We start from the raw sequence: 22373 nt of genomic DNA, 5'->3' as shown, positions 1-22373 counted from the left end.
TGTTTGAGGCCTCAAGAAGAAATGATACTGTGATTCAAATCCACTCAAACTCATATCAAGCACATCCAAATCGAGTCTATATATGGAAATAAATGAACATGCTTTACAACAGTCAATTTCAAGATGGGAGGGGAAAACCATTTTCTTTTAACTAGTCATTAAAGATATTCTAAGTGAAGGCTGGAGAGGAAGAGGAAGGGAAAGGGGAGGGGAAGGAGGAAGAGGAAAAGGAAAGAAGGAAGAGGAAGAGGAGGGAAGAGGAGGAGAGAGGAGGAGGAGGCAGAGGTGGTGGCTAGGACAATGTATCTTCTGGTGTAAAACAAATTAGGCAATTCTGCTCCAAGTACTACCACACTGAAAATTCCATTCTGGGTAACACATGTACCTGGAGGATAAAATTCTGGAAATTTCCATGCCTCCATTTCCACCACTTGAAAAGACACAAACTTGGGTATAAAATAATATGCCATAAAGTTATCAAGGTCAGGATACATATAGACACAATGAACGTTTCAATAGCTTGCTAGATGGGTGCATCTCATTGTCCAGTGAATTAACAGCATGTCATGTGTACCTTGGACCCAAATGACAAAACCAAATCTTCATTTTTTCATCTTCAACATTTTCCTGTTCATGAACAGTAGTGATTTGTTGAATTTTCTGAATTCAAAAAACCTGGGAACAATTAGCTCTCTGCATATAGAGAAATGGGGGGGAAAATGAGAGATTGTTTTCTGGGAGACTCTGAAGATGGTCACTGTGTTTCAGAGCCATGGGGGTTATTCATAACTTTGTCTTAAGACAGTGCTGACAACTTTGAAATTCTGTTTTATTAGCTGGCTCTGTCTTAATACAAAATGTCAATGGACTGGAAACAGATTGGTACATGACACCGAGCATTGCAGCTTTCTCCATCCAAAGCAATATCACCTATTCCTAGTGACTAAGGAATCACCTCTTTACCATAGAAAGCAATTCCAACTGACTTAATCAGTTGAGAAAAGTTAGGAAAGTAATAATGATAATAATAATAGTAACCATAATAATAATAATTCTCTCTTGCAGATACTTGATAATGCAATATCTGCAAGTAAACTCTCTTTGTGACTAGGTGCCAGAGACCATAGCCTTCTATCCAGTAATGTTCCAAGCCCTTAGAATTAGGAATATATCACTTTCATAGGGCTGCAGTTATAAAATTCAATTCACATTCTTCAAAATTAAGAAAAGTGAAAGAAGGGAATTAGGAAGGATAAGAGAGAATGATGAAAGAGGTAACATTAATTAAGATGCTTTGTATTCATATACTGCTTTGTTGAATGGCAACTACTTTTTACAACTACTTAGAGATAAAAATTAAATTTAGAAATATTTAAAACATACCCTGAAATGAAAATATTGGATTCTAAAAGAAAAAAGAAAAGTATGTTTTCTTGATATATCTCCACCACAAGTTGCCTCTGCTTCTTGAGAAGAACTTATCGGTGAATGAAAACTCCAATCACTAGTATCTGAAAGAGAGACAAACTAGTGGGATCTCTTAGACTAAAATAAAGGTTAAATAGCCAAGTCCCCCTTACCACCACCCCAGGATAGAAAAATGGGCCTCACACCTGCTACACAAGTGCTCTGTCAATGAGAAACTACATCTCCAGCCCAAGTCATGTCTTATAAAGGGACCATGTCATGTCATACAGGGACGAAGTCTTCACTAAAAGTCATCTACAACCCAGTACATTTGTTCCAGTAAAAGGTTTTCATGAAGACTTAGACTCTCTGTCAGAGAGAAAAGAGACTGGGAAAATTCTGAACTTAAATTAAAAAAAATTTTTAATTGTTATTATAAAGGTGATATACAGAGTAAACTCAAGATTAAAAAAGAACTTTCAATATAATTTTTCTAAGACTTTCCATTTGGTATAATATCATTCTTTCTGATGGATGAGTAGAATTCTGTTGTGTATATATACCACATTTTCTTGATCCATTCATCCAGTGAGGGGCATCTAGGTTGATTCTATATCTTGGTAAATAATGTTACAATGAACATGGTTGTGCTAGTAGCTTTAGTGTGGCCTTGTTTGTGGTCTACTGGATAAATGCTCAGAAGTGGAAGTGCTGAAACATAGGAAAGCTCTATGTTTAGTCTTTTTAGGAACATTCATACTGCTTTCCAGAGTGGTTACTCGAGGGTGTCTAGAAATCCAGTAAACACTGGGTGATGAAAGAGCAAAAAAAATACACTGGGACATGAATAAATTATACAGGTCTCTAGGCAGTCACACAGAGTGAGACCAAAGGAGGGTATTCTTAGGAGAGGATCACAAAGGCTCCATAGCTATGTGCATCTGATCATATAAAATTATATTTATTGAAATAAGCTCCGAGAAATGAAAACAAGAGGTTTTTCTTTGTTGTTGTTTTTGTTTTTCCTTTTATCTTGTTTGTTAGTTATCTGTTTTGGGGAAAGTAAGGAGGAGCACAGAAATGACGGGACAAAGAATGAACAAATGCAGCAGTGGTACTCACTAGACACTGTGGAAAATGAACTATACAACTTGTGGGTGGGGACAGGAGGGAAAAACCGGGAGAAAACGAGGGAAGGGGTGACACTGTTCAAAACGAAATGTGCTCTGACTTGTGTACTTGTAAGCCCTCTGTCCATCACCTTTATGATAACAATAAAAAATATTTATAGAAAAAAGATGATTGTTCTTTTCAAAGGCATGACCTGCATCTGATGCATCTCTGATGTTCTTGTGCTTTAAAACCATTTGCTTTGTTAAACACCCAGATCAGCAACAGTCTTGGTTGGTGTTGTTTTACACCACAGGCTGTTTTATATAAATGGTGGTCCATGCATTCATATGTCAAATGAATATTTGTGTCTGTGTGAAGGTAACAAACTTATTAGTGTAGTCAAAGTGAATGTGTGATTGAAATATGATGATTCTGCCATCATAAACATAAACAGAAAAGCACACTTTCTTTTGAATGATCAGAAAATGGATTTCCTTGTTTTGCCCATCAAGTAGGCCTGATGGGTGGACCTGACCATGAGGTCTGACCTCGCCCATACTGTTACTGCTTGTTGTAACTCTGGTCTCACTTCCCCATCAAGGTTACAAAAATACATATATTGTTTTCTTCACTGCTTGCATTTTTAGTTGAAGAGTTTTAACTGTTTGAGGTTTGTTACTTCACACTTAAGTAACTTACAAACCACAGGAAATGAAAACTTTCTTTTTTTTAAATAAGTTTTTTATTGTGAAAATACTGTTCAGAGGCGTTACAGTTACATGAGCAAGGTAATGAGTACATTTCTTATCAAGCATTGTTGCCTCCTCCTTTGTTTTTCCCCTACCATCCCTTCCTTCCCACTTCCACAACTACACTCCCCCCCATCCCACCCACTCCACCCCTCCTTAAATTGTAAAGTTCCTTTTTCAACATAGTGTCTTCTACATCTCATTGTTGCAATGGGTCAACTTGTACAGGAAATGAACATTTTCTTCAGCATAAATGAAACGCAGTCAGCTCAGAAAATAGGATGGAGCCCACTCAGCTCCAGAAGACCTTTAGCAAAAAGACAGTATTCTGATTTAAAATAAAAAAAACCCTTTGGCAGACATAAAATGGTTCTAACTTACAGGATGGCCTTTGTAAGACTAGGTGTTGGAATCTTTGAGACCTTGGTAGCACAAATTGAGTGCAATCTAACAGATAATAGAGATTCTGCAAACTGTCCTTGAATTTTAAACATGCTTAAAAGCTGTTCAGCAAATATACTTGACCTGGTTCATTTTGGTCATTTTCTTTTTCCCCCCTTCTTTCTTTCTTCCTTCCTTCCTTTCTTTCTTTCTTTCTTTCCTTCCTTCCTTCCTTCCTTCCTTCCTTCCTTCCTTCCTTCCTTCCTTCCTTCCTTCTCTCTCTCTCTCTTTCTTTCTCTCGACAGGGTCTTGCTAGATAGCTTAGGCCAGCCTTGAACTCATGCTCATCCTGCCCCAGCCTCTCAAAAGCTGGGATTATAGTTGTGTACCACTATCCTCAACACTAGTAGCCCTGTTTATAAACCAATGCATAGGAAAGAGGAATAAGGAAATAGAGGCAACATGTTTCACTTTTTGTTGCTGTTGCTTTGGAAAAGGTGTAATTTATTTGCAAAAAGAATTCTCTCGGGTGTGCATTCCTGGGATGAATCCTACTTGATCAGAGTGTATTTGGATGGGTGTGGGGGGAGGGATAGTTATTTACTTTTTTTTGTTGTTAACTGTTGACTCAGTTGGCCAGAATTTTATTGAGAAGTTTTGCATTGATGCTCATTGAAGAGATAGGTCAGAAACATAGGTTGCATGGTTTCCCTCATTTGTGATAGCTAGAATGCACCTATAATTTCACAAGTAAAGACATTGGGTGGTAAGCAAGGGTTACAAATGAATTAACTGATGTGTAATAGACTCTATGGAGAGCATAAATAGTTTAATTCTTTAAAAGGACTAAGTCAAAGCCCAACAAAATAAGCATCAGAAAATAGGTACTTGCCAGAAGGGAGCGTGAGGTCAAGGGGAAAAGGGTGGAAAAATGAAGGGGGAAGAGAGGAGAATGCACAGAATTGAGAAATAGAAGGGCAGGGGTAGGTCAAAGGGGAGCAATGGTGTTGAAGTAGTGACACAGATCAAGATGCATTGTACACACAAACTACTTTGTTAAGTTGCAAAAACTTCAACACATAACCTAAAATTAAGAAAAGTAAGGGAAGGGGTGGGTTGGGAGGGATGGGTGAAAATGTTGAAAGGGGTGACACTGGCCAATATGCACTGTATTCATAAACTGATTTGATGAATGACAACTCCTTTGTACAATTACTTAAAGATAAGAAAACAAAAATGTTTCACAGAATTCTCTCAGGGCAGGAGATGTGGCTCAAGTGGTAGAGTGTCAGCCAAAAAAGCTAGCCTAGTGAGCACAAAATCATGAGTTCTAACCCCAGTACCAACAAATAATAATAATAATAAAATATAAAATAGGAGGCATCTGCTGAGACCCAGAATAGCTTCAAGGACATAACACTTTCCTGAATGATGGTTATAACTTGCAGTTTTGATCTGGGAAAGAGTTTTACTGCTTTTTTTTTTTTTTGATCAAGCCTCACTAAAGTCTGAGGCCTATTAGAAATACCGCAATGGTACAGTGTTATTTACTGAACTAATGTTTAGTCCTGTTTGATTTGGCTCAGGGGCTGGAAATGCCATAATATACAGTAATATGCAGGCCAAGGATTCAGGGTAGAATCATCTCCAGCTATCATGAGCAGAGGCAGAGGAAGGAGGGACTTGCTCTTTTTGTTTCCTGCCAGACTGCAGGATCCAGGACCTCAGTCTTCCACTGCTGGTAGACTGAGACTCACAATAACAGTGGTTCCTCTGGTTTTCAGATCTTTGAACTTGAACTAGAGTTACTACTAGTTTCCCAGGGCCTTCAGATAAGTCTTGAGACTTTTCAGCCTTCAACATCACATGAGCACATCATTCATCATTCATCTCTTATGAAGCCTACATTCCAATGCTTCTGTTTCTCTGGAAAATTCTAACTAATACAGAAAAGTTGCTTCCAGAATAGCAACTCACGAGAAGAGAGGCTGATGCCCAAGGGAGAGAGTGTATGACCTTGTCCTCAGCTCCTTCCAAAAACTGGCTTGTCCTCCATGCTGGAAGGCTTCAAACTGTGCCTTCTTACCAATACCCAGTTCCTGTTGCTAGGCCACTATTAGCAAAGCATCTTTGCTTTATTCTCTCTAATTAATACAACTTCCTGGCCATATCCAAGGAAGATTTAGAGACTTAGCTCCACAAGGCTGCCACCCAATATGACACCATTTTTCATGGGTCCTGACTTTATTCTTCCTTTTTCTGTACAAAATTATAAACATAGCCCAGGTTCCATTTTGTAACTGTTTTCTTTATTGTGATGACATAAATATTCTATCTAAAGAATCCAGCACACTTTTAAATGGCATTTTTCAATAAAAGGTCTTTGTTTTGGGTGGCATTCCTTGGGTTTGTTAGAGTCTGGGTACTGTTCCTGAGCTTTTTTTTTCCCTTTGGTCAGGTCGTGGGGTGCTGTCCCTTAGCTCTTCAGCTACAGTCTAGCACTCTACCACTTGAGCCACAACGCCACTTCCAGCTTTTTTCTTTTTGCTTATGTGGTGCTGAGGAATCGAACCCAGGGCCTCAGGCATGCAAGGCAAGCGCTCTACCACTGATCCACCTTCCCAACCCCATCCTGGGCTTGTTTTGCTCAAGGCTAGCACTCAACTACTTAAGCAACACTTCCAACTTGTTGGTGGTTAATTGGAGATAAGAGTTTCACAGACTTTTCCTGAATAAACTGCCTTTGAACAGCAATCCTCAGATCTCAGCCTCCTGAGTAACTAGAATCACAGGCAGGAGCCACCAGTGCCTGGATGTTTTTAACACTCTTAATCCAACATAATTCCTACTATGGTATCTAGCACATAGTAGACATTCAATCAGTGTTCATATATGAAAATATACGAAAAGAACAGACATTCTTTTCAAACAATCTAGAAGATTAACCTAACAAGATTTCAAGGAATGATTCATAAATATCAAGCATCTGACTCAAATGAACTAAAACTAAAGGTATGAGTACACAAAGGAAATAATAGAAAGATACCCATTGGGGAAGAAATCCTGGAAAAAGAAGTGGGAATCAGCCTAGTTTGGTAGTTCACATCTGTAATCCAAGTTATACAGGAGACAGAGACAAGAAGATCATAGTGCAAGACCAGCCTGGGAAAAAGAAAGAGTTCTGGGGTTTGGAGGAGGGGCAGAGTAGGTAAATCCTAGGCCTTGAATTCAGAGCCTGGGCCCTGAGCTCTTTTGCTCACAGCTAGTGCTGCTCTACCACTTTGAGTCACAGTGCCACTACCAGTTCTTGAGTAGTTAATTGAAGATAAAAGTCTCATGGGGACTTTTCTGCCTGGGCTGGCTTCAAACTTCAATCCACAGATCTCAGCCTCCTGAGTGGATAAGATTACAGGCATGAGCCACCATTGCCCGACTAAGTGAGAAATCTTCTCTGGAAAGGAAAAAGAAAAAAGGACTGAAGACATGGCAAAAGTGAGTGAGGTCTAGGGCAAGTGTGACTACAAGTGAGACCCTTAGTTCAATCCCCAGTGCTACAAAAAGTAAAAGAATAAGAGGAAGAGAGGGAGATAGGAGAAGGAGGAGGAAGAGAAAGAAGAAGAGGAAGAGGAGATAAATGGAGGAAACACTCCAAAATCAGAGTGCTCAAGCAAATTTTACAAAGCGTGAGAAGCCCTGTATCTTTTATCTGAAAGTGATGCTCCTCACACCCAAAGCTCTACAAGGAGATCGCAGTGACAAAGAAAGCATTAAACTAAAGCAAGCTTAGTCTTGGTGGGAGTACAGGCAGCCTGGTAAGGGGAAAATGGGTGTACAGGAAAATGGTGGCTTTGCTTAATTGCATCTATATCAGTGCAGGGGGGGGGGTGGCCTTTGCCCCAGACTTCACATAATCCTTCCCATGATCACATCTAATTTCTTATCCCTGCTCCCTGATTTCCATTAAATTCTAAGAACATGAGCTTCTCTCAGCAGCAAACTCATTTGGAGCCATCATCTAATACTAACTCATATTAAAAAAAATTTCAAAGCAGTTGTAAAATAGATCACAAGAGTATTAAGATTTAGTTTTCATTACTGGTAAGCCCATTCAGCTATGTTTATTCTTATATCAACTGTTACTTCTCCTATCCTCCAGACCTTAGTCATACACTGAGTTCTAAATCCTCTATGTAAGGTCCACTCCTGGATGGCAAGCAGACTCCACCCTCCTCTAGCAAAGTCTCCGCCCAGTACCTGCAGTTACCTAGGCAACTGGCACACCGGGAAGAGGTCATATCCGCATCCACTGAGGTCACACCTGGATTAGATGTGGCCACACCTTTCCTCACCCCCTCCCCCACCCTAATAAGGCCTAGCCCAGGGCCAGATGCTCCTTTTCCCAGGCCTTTCCCAGACACGTGGAGTGCTAACCTGGCCTAGTGCCAGCCAGAACTATGAATAAACCTACCCCTTACCTGAATACCACGTGCATGGTGTGGTTCTTACTTGGCAACCACCTCTTCTTATTTAAAACCTAACACTCTAATGTGTGCCTTTCCACATGAGTACAGTACGGCATAAATAGCTCTTAACAAAGCTGCAAGTTTGACTAGATACTAACATGCCAAACCAACAAACTGACCTCATCTTTCCCAGCGAATCCTGAGTCCTTTAGTAAATAACCGTCACATGCCATATTTTTGCATTACTGAAGCTAACATATTTTCATCATCATCACCACCATCTACTTCACCAGTGTTGGTTCCTGGACTGTCATCAATAAAGCAAAGACAAAAGAAAAGGAAAAGCTGTGTTCTGCATTGTGACCACACCACCCAGATGTGGAGTCTGGAACCCATCACTCACTGACATTCCTAGTGATGTTTCCAATCACTTGTGACATACAGATTTTCCTTTGCAATCTGCAGTGCTCTTGGATGCTCTGAATCCTGCTTTTGGCAACAGCAGCTCAGCAAAAAAGCCATACTTGAGGCACTCTACCTGATGTCGCTGTCTGCTCCACCACAGGGCACGTAGGCTCTTCCTGGGATTCTTCTTCCTGAGTTCCAACCCCAGCAATCAGCAAAGCAGAGAAAGTAAAAATAAAGCGTTAAATTGTTGTAACATGTTTTTGTAAACTTACAAAGTAGGGAGGAGTCAAAATCTGAGAAATTGGGAACTGAGGGTTTGGAACAAACAACAAGTTCAACAATTTGTCTGGGTGCTGGTAGCTCATGCCAGTAATCCTAGCTACTCAGGAGGCTGAGATCTGAGGATCGTGGTTCAAAGCCAGCCTGGGCAGGAACATCTGTGAGACTCTTATCTCCAATAAACCACCAGAAAACCAGAAGTGGTGCTGTAGCTCAATGCTTGCCTTGAGCTGAAGAGCTGAGGGACAGTGCCCAGTCCCAGAGTTCAAGCCCTATGACCGACAAAGAAAAAAACAAAAATAAAAACAAAACAAAACATGGGGGTGTCAGATGACACATTTCTAGGGTGTCCAATATCTACACATGTCACCATTGGAATGGTATAACTCAGGGATCCTCTAAGATGGATACATTTAGGGAACTAACAACTTAGACAAAATGGTGATAGGTCCCTCCAGATTATAGAAATTCTGCCAATATTGTGGAAGAATCAACATTGTATCTTATTTTTCATAATTCAGGGAGCTGATTTTATGTTGTTGTTTTATTTTTGTCTGTTGTGGGGTTTGAACTCTGGGCCTCGGCGCTGTCCTTCAGCTCTTCAGCTCAAGGATAATGCTCTACCACTTGAGCCACAGCGCCACTTCCAGTTTTCTGGAGGTTTTATTGGAGATAAGAGTCGCACTGACTTTCCTGCCCGGATTGGCTTTGAACTGCAATCCTCAGATCTGAGCCTCCTGAGTAGCTAGGATTACAGGCGTGAGTCACCAGCATCCGGCTTTATGTACATTTTTAATACATAGGGTCAGCTACTGGTAAAAAAGCTACACATATTCTCTCTGAATAATATTCCCCTAGTGTAACATTCTCTCTTAACGTTTTTTATTAATGTGTGTTTATGGTATTATTGTTGCTCCATGTGATATCTCAGCACAAGCATACAACTTCGAATCCATCACCCTCCTTCCCCACCTCTTCTAAATTTCTATTAATCACTATTCTACATCTGAGTTGATGTTTATATTTTCCACATATGAAAGAGAATATATAGTACTTGTCTTTCTATGGTTTATTTTACTTAACACATTATCCAGATTTTGTCTACTTTGTCACAAATGGCAGTATTTTATATTCTTTCTGAGTGAATAATATTCCATCATGTGTGTATATGTACCACATTTATTTATTCATTTATTCTTTGATGGGCTCCAACACTGACTCCAGGTCTTAACTATTGTGAATAGGGCTGTGATAAACATAGCTGTGTAGATATCTGGCTAATGTGTTGATTTCACTTGTTTTAGATAGAGACACAATGTTGGGTATCTATATAATGGGTCTATTTTTAGTTTATTCAGGAACCTCCATGCTATTCTTTGTAAAGGTTGTACTCATGTATATTCCCATTGGCAGTTTTTAAAATAATTGCCACACTAAATATTTTGATGTCTCTAAGGTGAATATCTTGATGCTGCTAGAAGTGAGAGAAGTAGATTAATATGAGCCTCAGATCTCAGCCTCCTGAGTAGCTAGGATTACAGGCATGAGCCACTGGCATTCTGTTCTGATTAACTATTTTTTGAGTGCCTGTTGTGGGCCACTCCTGTGAGATCTTGAAGATCTCTTAAAGGTGTTTACCACCTTCCTAGCCTGCCATACTTGTGTCCATCATTCGTTCTAAGAATTTCATCTGACAGAGAATACTTAGACCATGATAAAGAGTTGAAACATGGATTCCATGTATGAGAGCCAGAACTTCTCTGTAATCACAGTGGAACAGAGATTGTGCGTACCATAGAATATGTATTATATGTACTATAAAAACATTCAAATTCATTCTACGTTGCCATTTCCTAGCTAAAATCTCATCTGAATCAGAATCCACCATTCTCTCAAGTTCAGTAAAGATAGATGCTTTTTCAGTTCAGAGAGATTAGTTTCATTAAATTAGCATTAGTAACAGCTTACAAAGAACTGATTTCAGCTAGGTTGAGAACAAATATTTTCCAGAAACTATCTCCAGCTAGGTGTGGTAGTTCACGCCCGTAATTCCAGGTAGCAGAGATCAGGAAAACTATGGTTCAAGGTCAACCCAGAAAAAAGTTAGCAAGACCATCATCTCAACAAACAAGCCTGGTGTAGTGGTGCATGTCTGCATATGTACACAAAACATAAATAGGAACATGGTGATCCTAGGTTGACCCCAGGCAAAAAACACCAAGACTCTATTAAAATAATAACTTAAAAAAAACAAACTTCAAATGTTTATCATCAGAGACCAGTTCCCAAAATTTGTACTACTACTAAAATCCATGCCAATAGCATTGTCATGGGCAATTTGGGTACACAACTCCTCAGACCAGTTATCTCAAATTAATGTGTTATAAGAAAACAATAGTAACTGCTTCGGAATTTGCCTTTCTAAAAAGGGTGTGACTTCATAATATACCAAAGGACATGAAAAATGAGAGCAAAAAGTCCTATCACACAGCAAAAAAAAATGTTGCATGTAATGTTTTGCCTCCCAAGATCCAACAGAAAAGCCCGGCGCCCATGGCTCACACCTGTAATCCACATAAGCAAAAAAGAAAAAAGCCAGAAGTGGCACTGTGGCTAAAGTGGTAGAGATCTAGCCTTGAGCTGAAAAGCTGAGGGACAGCGCCCAGGCCCAGAGTTCAGGCCCCATGACTGGACACCCCCCCCCCCCGGCCAAAAAAAAGTCCGTGAAACTCTGATCTCCAATAAGCCACCAGAAAACTGGAAGTGGAGCTATGGCTCAAGTGATAGAGCACTAGCCTTGAGCTGAAGAGCTGAGGAACAGCGTTCAGGCCCAGAGTTCAAGACCCACGACAGACAAAAAAAAAAATCCAAGAGAATAGTATATATTAAAAATAACAGGAATTATTTCATAGTTCAGTCTTGGGGCAGGAAGTGGGGTGGAGGAATCTCTTAAGATGTCAATTTCATCCATATAAAGTTGTTTCATAGATTAAAAAGATGCACCTCTTAGAGCCAATAAGATGACTTTGTGTTGCTATGAATTCCAGAACTGTGAAGTAATGCAGCTTTAACTCTCCTCCAGACATAGTTCTGACTCCATTTTAAATCCCCTTCACCAGTTTCTCTTTATAAGAGTTGTAAAGCCACCATCAAACTACAGAAGAAAGGATGTTTGGAATTCTCTTGGCTAAGAGGGCTCAGTACAGAATAAACAAGCATCTGTCTTTGATAGTATGAACTATGTTTTCTCTATTCAGAGAAAAGAGGCTGAGCTCCTTACAGTCATGTGCCTCTTCTCTTCAGTGCAAGTATGTGATTTGCTGAATTTATTCTTAGCTGCTTTGCCCCAGTAGTAGTAGAACTAAAGCCAATAGCCCCACTGTAGTGGACATCTGTTGATTTTACTGCCCTGGTATTAGTTCACTGTCTAGTCAATGTGTTCTGATTTTCTTCTTTAAAGCTAGTCCTTCTCACTCTTAAGGGGCTGTGGTTTCTGTGATTTTTATGTGGTCCAGGATACAAGCCTGTATCCATCAGTCAATTGTATTTTTCTCTGATTGGTAGAGAGTGGTAATGTGACCCGATCATAGCCAATGGGAAATAAGCAGGTTTTTCTTTGGATGTTTTTGGAGGCTGACTCCTATTCTTACCCACTGGGCCTGAAACCTGGGATGACTGTTGATGATGGAGTTGCTGCTCTGGCCACCATCTTGATATTTCATGCAGCCAAGACTAAAGTCCACAGCAAGGAAGGCAGAGCCCAGAGATGTCCTGGTGCAGTGTCTTGAGAATACCAACTGAGCCCTCAGTTCAACTATGCCTGAAGGAAGCCTAATGCCAGTCTTTTCAGCACAAGTCAGCTAATACATTGTGAAAATTGATTTCCTTGCTAAACAAGCTAACTTTTATCAAGATTTCTACCCATTTGAACAGGCTTGGTAACCAGCATAAACACCCTACCCAGCATCCGATGAGCTGATCATGGCTTCTCACCCTCACATGCCCTCCGGAGTGTTGCAATGCTAGTCCTTGTGAAATACGCGGTCAAACAGGACCAGGATGATGTGCTAAGAAGGTACTATGGCTTGAGCATTTCTGTCCAAAATGTTTGGGTCAAATGTTTTCAGGTTTCTGCTATATTTGCCTATGCATAATGAGATACCTAAAAGCTTGAGCCCAAGTCTAAAACAGGAAATTCATGTGTGTTTGATATGGACTTAATAACCCACATAGTGGGAAGATTATCTTGTACATTTTACTGCGCCTGTTTAGATTGGCCAGTCATTCCCTGAGGCCAGTGTGGACTTTCCACTTACAATGTCATGTTGGAGCTCAGATAACGTTGGATTTTGGTGCATGTGAGATGCTGTTTTTGGATGGGGGATGTTTGATCTGTATTACAACTTGGCCAACAGTTGGACTTTTCCCCTCTTTCCTTGGATACCTGCCTTCATGATTTCTAATGGAGAGGATCTGCCACCTGGGTTCACTCTTAGTGGTTTTATGGTATGATTTTGGTACAAATAAGTTTTTGCTAAGATCCACTTCGTCAGACAGTAGAAGGAAAAAAGAAAAGCTTCTAAAAACATGAACTTCACTCACAGTCTTCAAGTCATTTGACTTTGGCTTCAGTTGGTCTTTTACTCTAACCAGCATCTTAGAAGTAAGAGGATCGTTTGAAAGAAAGATACAATTCCTAAACAAGGATTTGGATCCTGGGGTTCTAAGGACAGGCCTTAGCACTTTACCTCCTGGATCCTTAGGGCCCATGGAAAGGAAAGATGCAGGAAGTGGATAATGCTCAGCTACCTGGGGAACAAGTATATACTAGTCGAAATAACGTTAATATTTCAACAGCCAGAATATTCTTACTGATGCATATCTGTTAGATATTTTTAGCCCTGAATATTAATTTAATAACAATACTTCTAAAGTATAGGTACATCCTGGAGGTGGGCTGTTGTGTGTTCCATCTGGAATACCAATTTTTACTCAAAGATTTGGGAGGGAAACCATTATTTATATGTCAAAGCAAATCTGACCAAGTTGCAGGATAATGTGAAAGACAGATGTCAATGCTAAGGATGCACAGGGAATATCCAGGGAAGCTGGATGTGAAGGCCTTGACTCATGTAATAGTCAATGTACATATGTGAAAATAGAACTAGATAACTTGAGGGATGGGTGGGGTTAGGAGAGATGGAGAATGATGGAAAGGATGATACTGATCATGACCCATTCTACTCATAACTTAATATATTGTATTGGAACTCCTCTGTGCAACTACTTAAAGATAATTTAAATAACTAACAGAAAGAAAGCCTTGGCATAAGTGAACAAAGACGAAAAAGCATCATCAGAGAGACTACAGTGCCCTCATTATATGGAAAAAGTAATGGAGAATTGAAGACCTTTCTAAGGGCCCATGATTTTAAGTAGAGCAAGAATTCATGCCTGGCTCAGAGTATTTTTCTGTCAACACGATCACACTATTTTCTTATGTGAGCTCTTTGCTGGAATGATTTTGACTATGAACGTTGTTATCTTAACTAAAAATGCAAGCTAGTTAATTGAAAGCCTATCCTTAGTGAAAAGACTAGCAGCTACAGGACTAAAAGAGGACTTGGAAGTAAAGAAGAAAGTAGATGATGTCGTTTGCTATGGAATATTGCTCCTCATAGTTAAAGAAGGCATCTTCAGAGAGATCGTTTTGTGTCCCACCATTTACAGAGCTCTTCTCCAAGAAAACCACAGGAATGAAACAACATTTATCACATGGTAGGGGATTTCAGAGCCAGTTGACTAGGAAAATTTGAGCCAATCTTTATAACTGCAATTCAACCCACTGGTCCAAAGTTCAAAGTTACAGAATGATTGAAACAACTGTTTGAATTAACGTGAACTATTGCGCAACTACTGGAGAACATAAGGAACAGACTTGAAGCAGGATAACTTATGGAAACTGAGGCCTTGTGTAGGCAACTCAGAAATACGTTATCTAAAAACTTAGAAATGCTATCTTTGCTTCAAACAGAGGCAACTGAATGCATTCTTTCCTAAGGGATGCATGTCTCACCCAAGAATTCACAACTGCCTGACAGGATGCCCCAAAATGCAGATAGCAGGATGTCTCCTTGTATCAAGGCTAAGGATCTGTTTTATGGCAGGATGCATTCTTACCTGGAAACTCAGAGAATAACACCAGATGTAGTTAAAGCAAACACAAAGCACCTGCTTTGCATAACTTAAAGCCAGACCCCCTGCCCTTACCCCATAAATACCCAACAGCCCACGGAGCTGTGTATCTCTCTTTGTGTCTCCTTGTGTGTATCTGTGTCTGTGTCTTTGTGTCCCTATGAGAGCACCCACACTCTGCTAGAGTGTGCCCCTGCCCTTCCATTTGCTTTTTTGTCCATTTGTCTGTTTCCTTGTTTGTTTTAATAAAGCTCTGCCAAGTTTTCTTACCATTGTGACGTGTCCAGAAATTCTTATTCTGCAATCGAAGTCAAGAACCCTAAGTGAAGAGTTCCTATATTTAAAGGGAAGCTTCACTAAACCTCACTAAACCTTCACTAAACTTTCACTGTCCGATGAGACTGATCACCTGTACTGAGGACCCATTGGATCAATCTGCAGATCTCATTTGCATTGTTTTCTAGATCATGAGTGACAAGAGAAAATAGTGACTCTTCCTTTACTTACAGCATCCCTAGGCATCCTATAAACACTGGTCATTCATGGGTAAATACACAAATGCATCTTCCTTGTTTTAAAGAAAAAAATGTTCCTCCAAGAAATCTTTTGCCTAAACTCTAGGAAGGTATGAATGGGTATGGAACAGCTTCTACCCCTGTAAGACAACACACAGTTTGAGATGTGTGTCTTGGATTATCAAGTTACTCTGACAGAGTATTATAGAGTAGATGGTTTCTTAAACAACAGAAGCTTATTTTGCCACACTTGTAGAGTCTGAGAAGTCCAAGCTTAAGGCAATAGCAGGTTCCATGCCTGGTGAGAACTCATTTCCTGGTTACGAGATGGTGCATGTGCCTACTCCGCTCATGTCATAGAAAGGGATCGAGTTCCCATAGGCCTCTTATGTATGAATAGGTGTGAATCCCATTTATGAAATACCCACCTGCATCACCTAATCTCCTGCCCTACTTTTCAGCCCCTTAAGAGTTAACATATTAGATCTGAATTTTGAAAGACATACATTTGAGTGAGAGTTAAGGGTTTTCATTAAGAACTATTGCCACACACACACACACACACACACACACACACACACACACACACTATGAACAACCAAAAAAAGCTCATATATTGAAGACTTGATCTCCATTTGGTGGCTCCACTCATTGAGAGGTGACTAGATCATCATAATTCTGATCTAATCAATTGATTAGTCTACTAATAGAAGTCATAATTGATGGTATTTTGAGGAGGTGGTGGAAACTTTCAGAGGTGTTCATAATTGGGGGGTGTAAATCAATGGGAGTGTGTTATCGGATGCTCGGTTTTGTCCTCAGCTCTTTCTTCTCTCAGTCTCTGCTTCATGGCTGCTGTTTTAAGTCCTCCTCAGTCACAGGCTTCATGTATTCTGCTTTACCACAGCCTAACCATATTGGAGCAAGTCCATGAACACTTGAAAACTTTGAACCCATGAGCTAAAATAAAACCTTCCTCCTTTAACCTGTTTCTCTCAGATATTTGTCACAGCAATGAAAAAAAAAAAACCTTAACACAGTTTCTAGTGGACTCTTGTTGCTCCCTTACAGTTGAAGCAAGGAAATGAGAAAATAGGGAAGATGGAGAAATATTCTAAGAAGCCTAAAATTTGCCCAAGATGTATACTTCCTTGGAGTTTGGGGGGTGTTGGTCTCTCTTTTGTACCATTGGGGATTAAATCCAGAACTTCAAAATACTTGAGCTATATCCACAGTCCTTTCACTGTTAATTTATTTTTCAGATAGCATCATACCTAACCATTCCTTGGCTGGCCTCAAACTGTGATCCTCCTACTTCTGTGTCCAAAGTAGCTGGAATTATAGGTATGCACCACCATTCCTGGCTACTTGCTTGGAGCTTTTATAAGAATCCTGGATACTTCTCCTGAGCTCTGGGTTCCACGCCCTGATCCATTTCTTTTTCAGAGCTTATTCTAAGCCCTGACATGTGGGGAAGCTGCAATTATGCCTGTAATATCTCTAAGCACTGACACCCAACAACTTTTTTGGTTTTCCTGTAGACCTTATAAGAGTAAATAGGATCTTAGTGGTGAAGTTTTTCTGGTAAACCTAAATTGTTCTAGTCCTCACTGTAGTTGAAGCTGTGGTAAAGAAGTTTAGACTCTAAATCCAGCACCCACCCATTCCTTGAATCTTAAGTGGACATCAATTCATTTTTCAAATGAATTTAAATGAATGGTCTGGATTCATCTTGGGAAGAAATGTTAAATTAAGGTTGGTTGATGCCAGCTAAAGGCTGGAGGACCAGAAAGAGAGCCAGCAACCTATGCCAAACCCTCTCCCAGACACCCCCAATGCACAGGCTCCTTGCTAAGCATCTCTCTTAAGACAATTTTTAAAACTGTAAAAATATAGTTATTTTCTACTATAATTGTATGAGTTCTTTTACCCATGTTCATGTCATGTAACTCAATGACTTTTTAGAAATTTTAGGAAGCTTTGTGCTCAAAACACCTGGCAAAGCCTCGTAAGGAGCATTGATCTGCAGAGTTCTCATCTTTCAGGCTGTGACCAATAAAAGGATAAGTGATGATATTCCCACTAATACTTGTTAACTTTGTGTTAGAAAGACAGTATCATCCAAAGGACGATGAAAGTCCCTCCAACATAATTATGTCTGCCTGACCAAATTCACTTATCCCTAGGTTTTATTTCTTCCATAACAAAATGGTAGAAACAGGAAGTGGAAGCATGTCTAACATGGTAGAGTGCCAGCCATGAGCAGAAAAGGCTAAGTGAAACCAAGAAGCCCTAAGTTCAAATCCCAGTGCAAGCACAACAACAACAACAACAACAATAATAATAATAATTAATAGAAGGGAATATCAGCTCTAAAACTTCATGGATGCTTCCAAATCAAATAAGGGAGGAAACAGGAAAAGCATCCTGAGATCCTCGGAACAAAAGGAGTTTCAATATCCTTGTTATTCACAGGTATAAAGGTAAATGTTTATCTGTTGGCTTCTGGGGGGAACTCAACCACTTGGGGCAAATAGAAAAATCCACACAAGTGGAATTTTGTTGCCTTGTTCATGGTGATCACTCAGCAGATATTTACTGTTTGAGGAGCAACCTTACCACACAGATGACTTAACATCTACAGAGTACACAGGAAAACTCAGCAAGGGAAAGAGTAGGTGGGGTAGGAGTGTGGATATGAGGGTTAGAGAAGAGGTGAGAACGAAAAGTGTGACCCAAAGTCACTGCTGTCCACTTTCATTCTCTCTTAACTATAATTATTTCTCTGCCCAATTCTTACTCCTGCATAGAACCCAACAAAACCACTCTGGACCACAAAGAACATGAAGTGCGCTCTCTCTCTCTCTCTCTTTCACACACACGTACATACACGTATAATACCACCAACTCTTGCAAACATACACATACTCATCACCACATATGTATACATGTACATACATACAAACACAAATTCCTACACACAAAAAAAACATAGGCACACAACTGACCCAAAGTGAGCTAAACAACCATCAAGAGTTCTGGCAAAGAGATTCTGAGTTGCTCTGTCTTCCCAGCTTTCTGTCAATGCCTGCGATCATCCCAACAGAACTGGCCGCATTTTGTTTTGGTGCTTCTTTTGTCACAACTGATAGAAAAAGATGCAGTGTTGTGGGGAATTTGAATGTATGTGAATAAAAGAAATGTCCCAGATTCCTTTACAAGGAAGGTACAAATGGAGAGACATCCCCCATAGCCTGACCACCCTCCCACCCACACCTTCCTGCCCAGTTCATACTTCCCACGCCGGAGCTAACATGTTCCAGATGTTTAGATTTATCAGTGCGTGCCTACTACTGAAAGGAAGAGGAGGGAAATTACTGGGGTCAATTCTGGTTTTAATCTAGAAAGCCAAAGGAGGATTTTTACTGTCATTGGAAGTCAAACCCGCTTTCATTTTGTGAAAAGCATTATTGGTTCAATAAACATTGGTGGACAACCAACAGTTGTCTCTATGTTGATGGGAGAGAATGGGGTGGGGGAAATTCAAGGTCTTTGTCCCTCAGGAGCTGACAAAAGAAATGATTGCAACAAGAGGAGAATAAGGTAAAATTAAGAGGAAGCCACTGGGGATGGTACTTCTGGTCTGAATTCATGAGAGCCAAGAAAAAGGAATTCTCAGGTAAGACCAGGAAGGTAGAAGGGAAAACATTTTAAGTGGGGAACTACTCAGGGAAGACCTTTGACAATATTTTCCCCTTCTAATTTCTTCTTTATTGTTCTTGGTGAATAGTATGCTATACATAGGAAGGATTTCATTATGCTGGTTCCATACATGCATATAATATACTTTGATCATATTCTCCCCTTCTATTACCCCTTCTTATCCCTCTTTCTTCTTCCCCTTTTCCTCTCCTGTTTTACCTCTGTAGTAACTCTTTTTATTTTCATGACCATGGTCTTTGGGGTTTTTTTGTTGTTGTTTTCCCCTAGCTCCCACAATTGAGAGAAAACAAGGGATACTTGTCCTATGGGATAGGCTTATTTCATTTAATTCAACAATCCATTCTTTAAACAAGACACCTTGTGCCAGTTGCTGGTTGCTCATGCACTCATGCCTGTAATCCTAGCTAGTTAGGAGGCTGAGGATCAAAGTTCAAAGCAAGCTGGGCAGGAAAGTCCATGAAATTCCTATGTCCAACAAGCCACCAGAAAAGCCAGAAATGGAGCTTTGGTTCAAGTGGTAGAGCACTAGCTTTGAGCAAAATAGGCTCAGGGACAGTACTCAGGTCCTGAGTTCAAGCCCCAGGATTGACATATTCACACATACACAAAAGATACTTTGCTTCTCAGAGAGAACACAGGTACCCACTGAACCATATGGATGAGAACCCTTAGTCTCTAGCTTCTGTTTGAAATAGCTTTGGACTTGGGGTTCACATTGGAATAAAGACACCCATTCAAAAGGAAGTCACAAGGCAAAATTTACTTCTATATAAGTATGCACCATAAGCATGGGCCAAAAATCTGGCGAACAAGCACACAGAGAAGGCAGGTTGCTTCCTTGGTAATCCCTTACCCAGCAGGCCCTGCCGCTCTTCACGTGGGCTGAGCTCAGGTTCACCATCTGCAAAAGGATGTGGCTTCATAAACAGGGTGTAATTAAAATTCAAGGAGCTTCTAACAAGATGTCTTAATTGAAGTGCATCATGAAAAGGATGTATGTAACTAAAATGTAGTTAAAAAGGGTCAAGCCACTTGGCCAAAGCTGAAACCCTTCAGAAAAAGTTTTCTCAAGATGAATGGAAACAAAGAAAACTGCTGTGATAGAAAAGCTGCTTTTCAAGCCATGCACTGGTGGCTCATGCCTGTAATCCTAGCTACTCAGGAGACTAAGCTCTGAGGATCAGGGTACCAAGCCACCCCAGGCAGGAAAATTCATGAGACTCTTATCGCCAATAAATTACTCAGAAAAATCCAGAAGCGGCCCTGTGGCTCAAGCCTTGCGCACAAAGAGGCTCAGGGACCGCGCCCTGCCTTAGAGTGCTAACAGCCCTTCAGGTTCCCCTATAGTCTACTCACACATTCCTAAATAGTCCCGTTATTAGGTTCTCCTTGAATTACTCTGAAAACCAGTTGTTCCCTGTTTAGCCTTCACTGATTCAGCAAATAGCAGACCCATCACGGCCAGTAGGAGGCAAATGCTCTGTGTATGTGTTGGTGATGGTAGTAACGATATCAGATTGATTGATTCATTCTATGGGTATTGACTGATGGCCAACTACATGCAAAACAATGCATAAGAAACCAGATTGTGTGTGTGTGTGTGTGTGTGAGAGAGAGAGAGAGAGAGATTTTTATAAAACGTAGTTAGCTACACCATTCCTTGTCATGGTGACATGATATATTCTAATGTGCAGTTCAGAAAACATGATCCAAGTAATCAAGAAAAAAACAGGGAGATGAATATGGTGCGATCGGAGCTCTTGAAGTTTATACTTACCTGTTTCAGTGTCCTGGAGTTCATGTCTATTAAGAGAAAGGGCTGGGAATTCTGCAGCTTTGTTGTGGATACAGTTTCCTGACTTGCTAAGCAGTGGGTGTACATCTTTAAGATCAGAACTTCAATAATAACCAAGTCTCACTAACCAGGCAGGCAGACAGACAGACAGACACACACACACACACACACAACACACACACACACACAAACTATTCTTCATGACACACTCTATGAGGTAAATATGATCTTCTTCACTGTGCAAAAGAAATACCTGAGGTTTTAAATAAACATCGAACTACAAGTAATGGGCAAACCCTGGATTAGAACCTGAGTCTGGATCTAATGCCCATGAACTTTACTACTCCACTGCAACCTCCCTTCCAGAAATGGGCAACTCATGGCTAAAACCAAAGGGTATTTGTTGAGTAAGAGTTAACGGTAGGTTTAGAGGCAAAAGGTTATCCTGCAATTTTGGTTTGAGCTATGCTATTGTATCCACTCAGTAAGAAATAGGCCAGGGAGTCCAGGTCCTATATGGTAAATCAGACCTCACTAGTTTGCCCTGACATTAGAAAGAAAGTAGAAGGGGAAAGTAAAACAGGATATAGCCCAAGGCACACCCAAAATCAGCTTCTTTGGACCCTTAGCTTTTGAACTATTTAATAACTGTTGCTTTGAGGGGATAAAAAAAGAGACTGGGGTGCTCCTGGGAAGGGTCATGAGAGTTGCATTTGAAATTTACAGCTATTCTACTTGTGATTAACCACATTAGGGCTGGGGACAGGGCAACATCACTAAATGCTCCTTTGAGTACATGGGTAGCTAAATGAATCACACAGAGGGAGTTTATGAGTGACAAGCATTACCAGTGATTGTAAATTTAAAGTACCCCATAAATTCTGTACAACTCAAGTTTAAGACCCATTGATACCCTCATAAAAACTACCCTACTTCCCTCTTACGCCAAACACAAACATGTCATATTTTATGCCTAGTCTTACTCTCAGAAACGTTGGGTTAGATGGTAAGTTAGCAGGCTACTCATGCTATATGCACCAAAAAGGTAAGGCTAAGCTACCACTAGCCCAAGTCTGATTTCAGAATGGATGACACCTTGTTGCAGAAGCCTGCTTTATTCAATTAACCTCTCAGATGCTTTATGTGTGAAGTGAGGATAAAACATGTGGCCATTGACTTTTATGAGCAATAACACGTTGAAGTAGTTCATAGAGTTATAGATGTGAGAGCTAGAAACAACCTCAGTGCTCACTTAGTGTACAGGGCTACTGAGAGCCTACATACGTCACAATGATTCCATGTAGGTGTTATGGCCTTGTGCTTTGAAGAAAGCTCACAAATTAAC

At 40.3% G+C, this 22373-nt stretch overlaps 1 protein-coding gene across 1 annotated transcript in view; it reads right to left on the bottom strand.

Annotated features, from left to right (window-relative positions):
* The window catches only part of Fam107b (family with sequence similarity 107, member B), a 179335-nt gene that overhangs the window by 95293 nt on the left and 61669 nt on the right, over positions 1 to 22373 (bottom strand). Inside the window, exon 2 of the mRNA XM_013014727.1 lies at positions 8652 to 8709. Within this exon, the coding sequence (XP_012870181.1) occupies positions 8652 to 8709 (58 nt within the window). The remainder of the gene's footprint in view (positions 1 to 8651; positions 8710 to 22373) is intronic.

This window comes from Dipodomys ordii, unplaced genomic scaffold (assembly GCF_000151885.1).
Source record: "Dipodomys ordii isolate 6190 unplaced genomic scaffold, Dord_2.0 Scaffold24, whole genome shotgun sequence".
In the NCBI taxonomy this organism is placed as follows: Eukaryota; Metazoa; Chordata; class Mammalia; order Rodentia; family Heteromyidae; genus Dipodomys; species Dipodomys ordii.
Note: the sequence above shows the minus strand (reverse complement) of the source record. Positions and strands in the feature narration are given on the sequence as shown.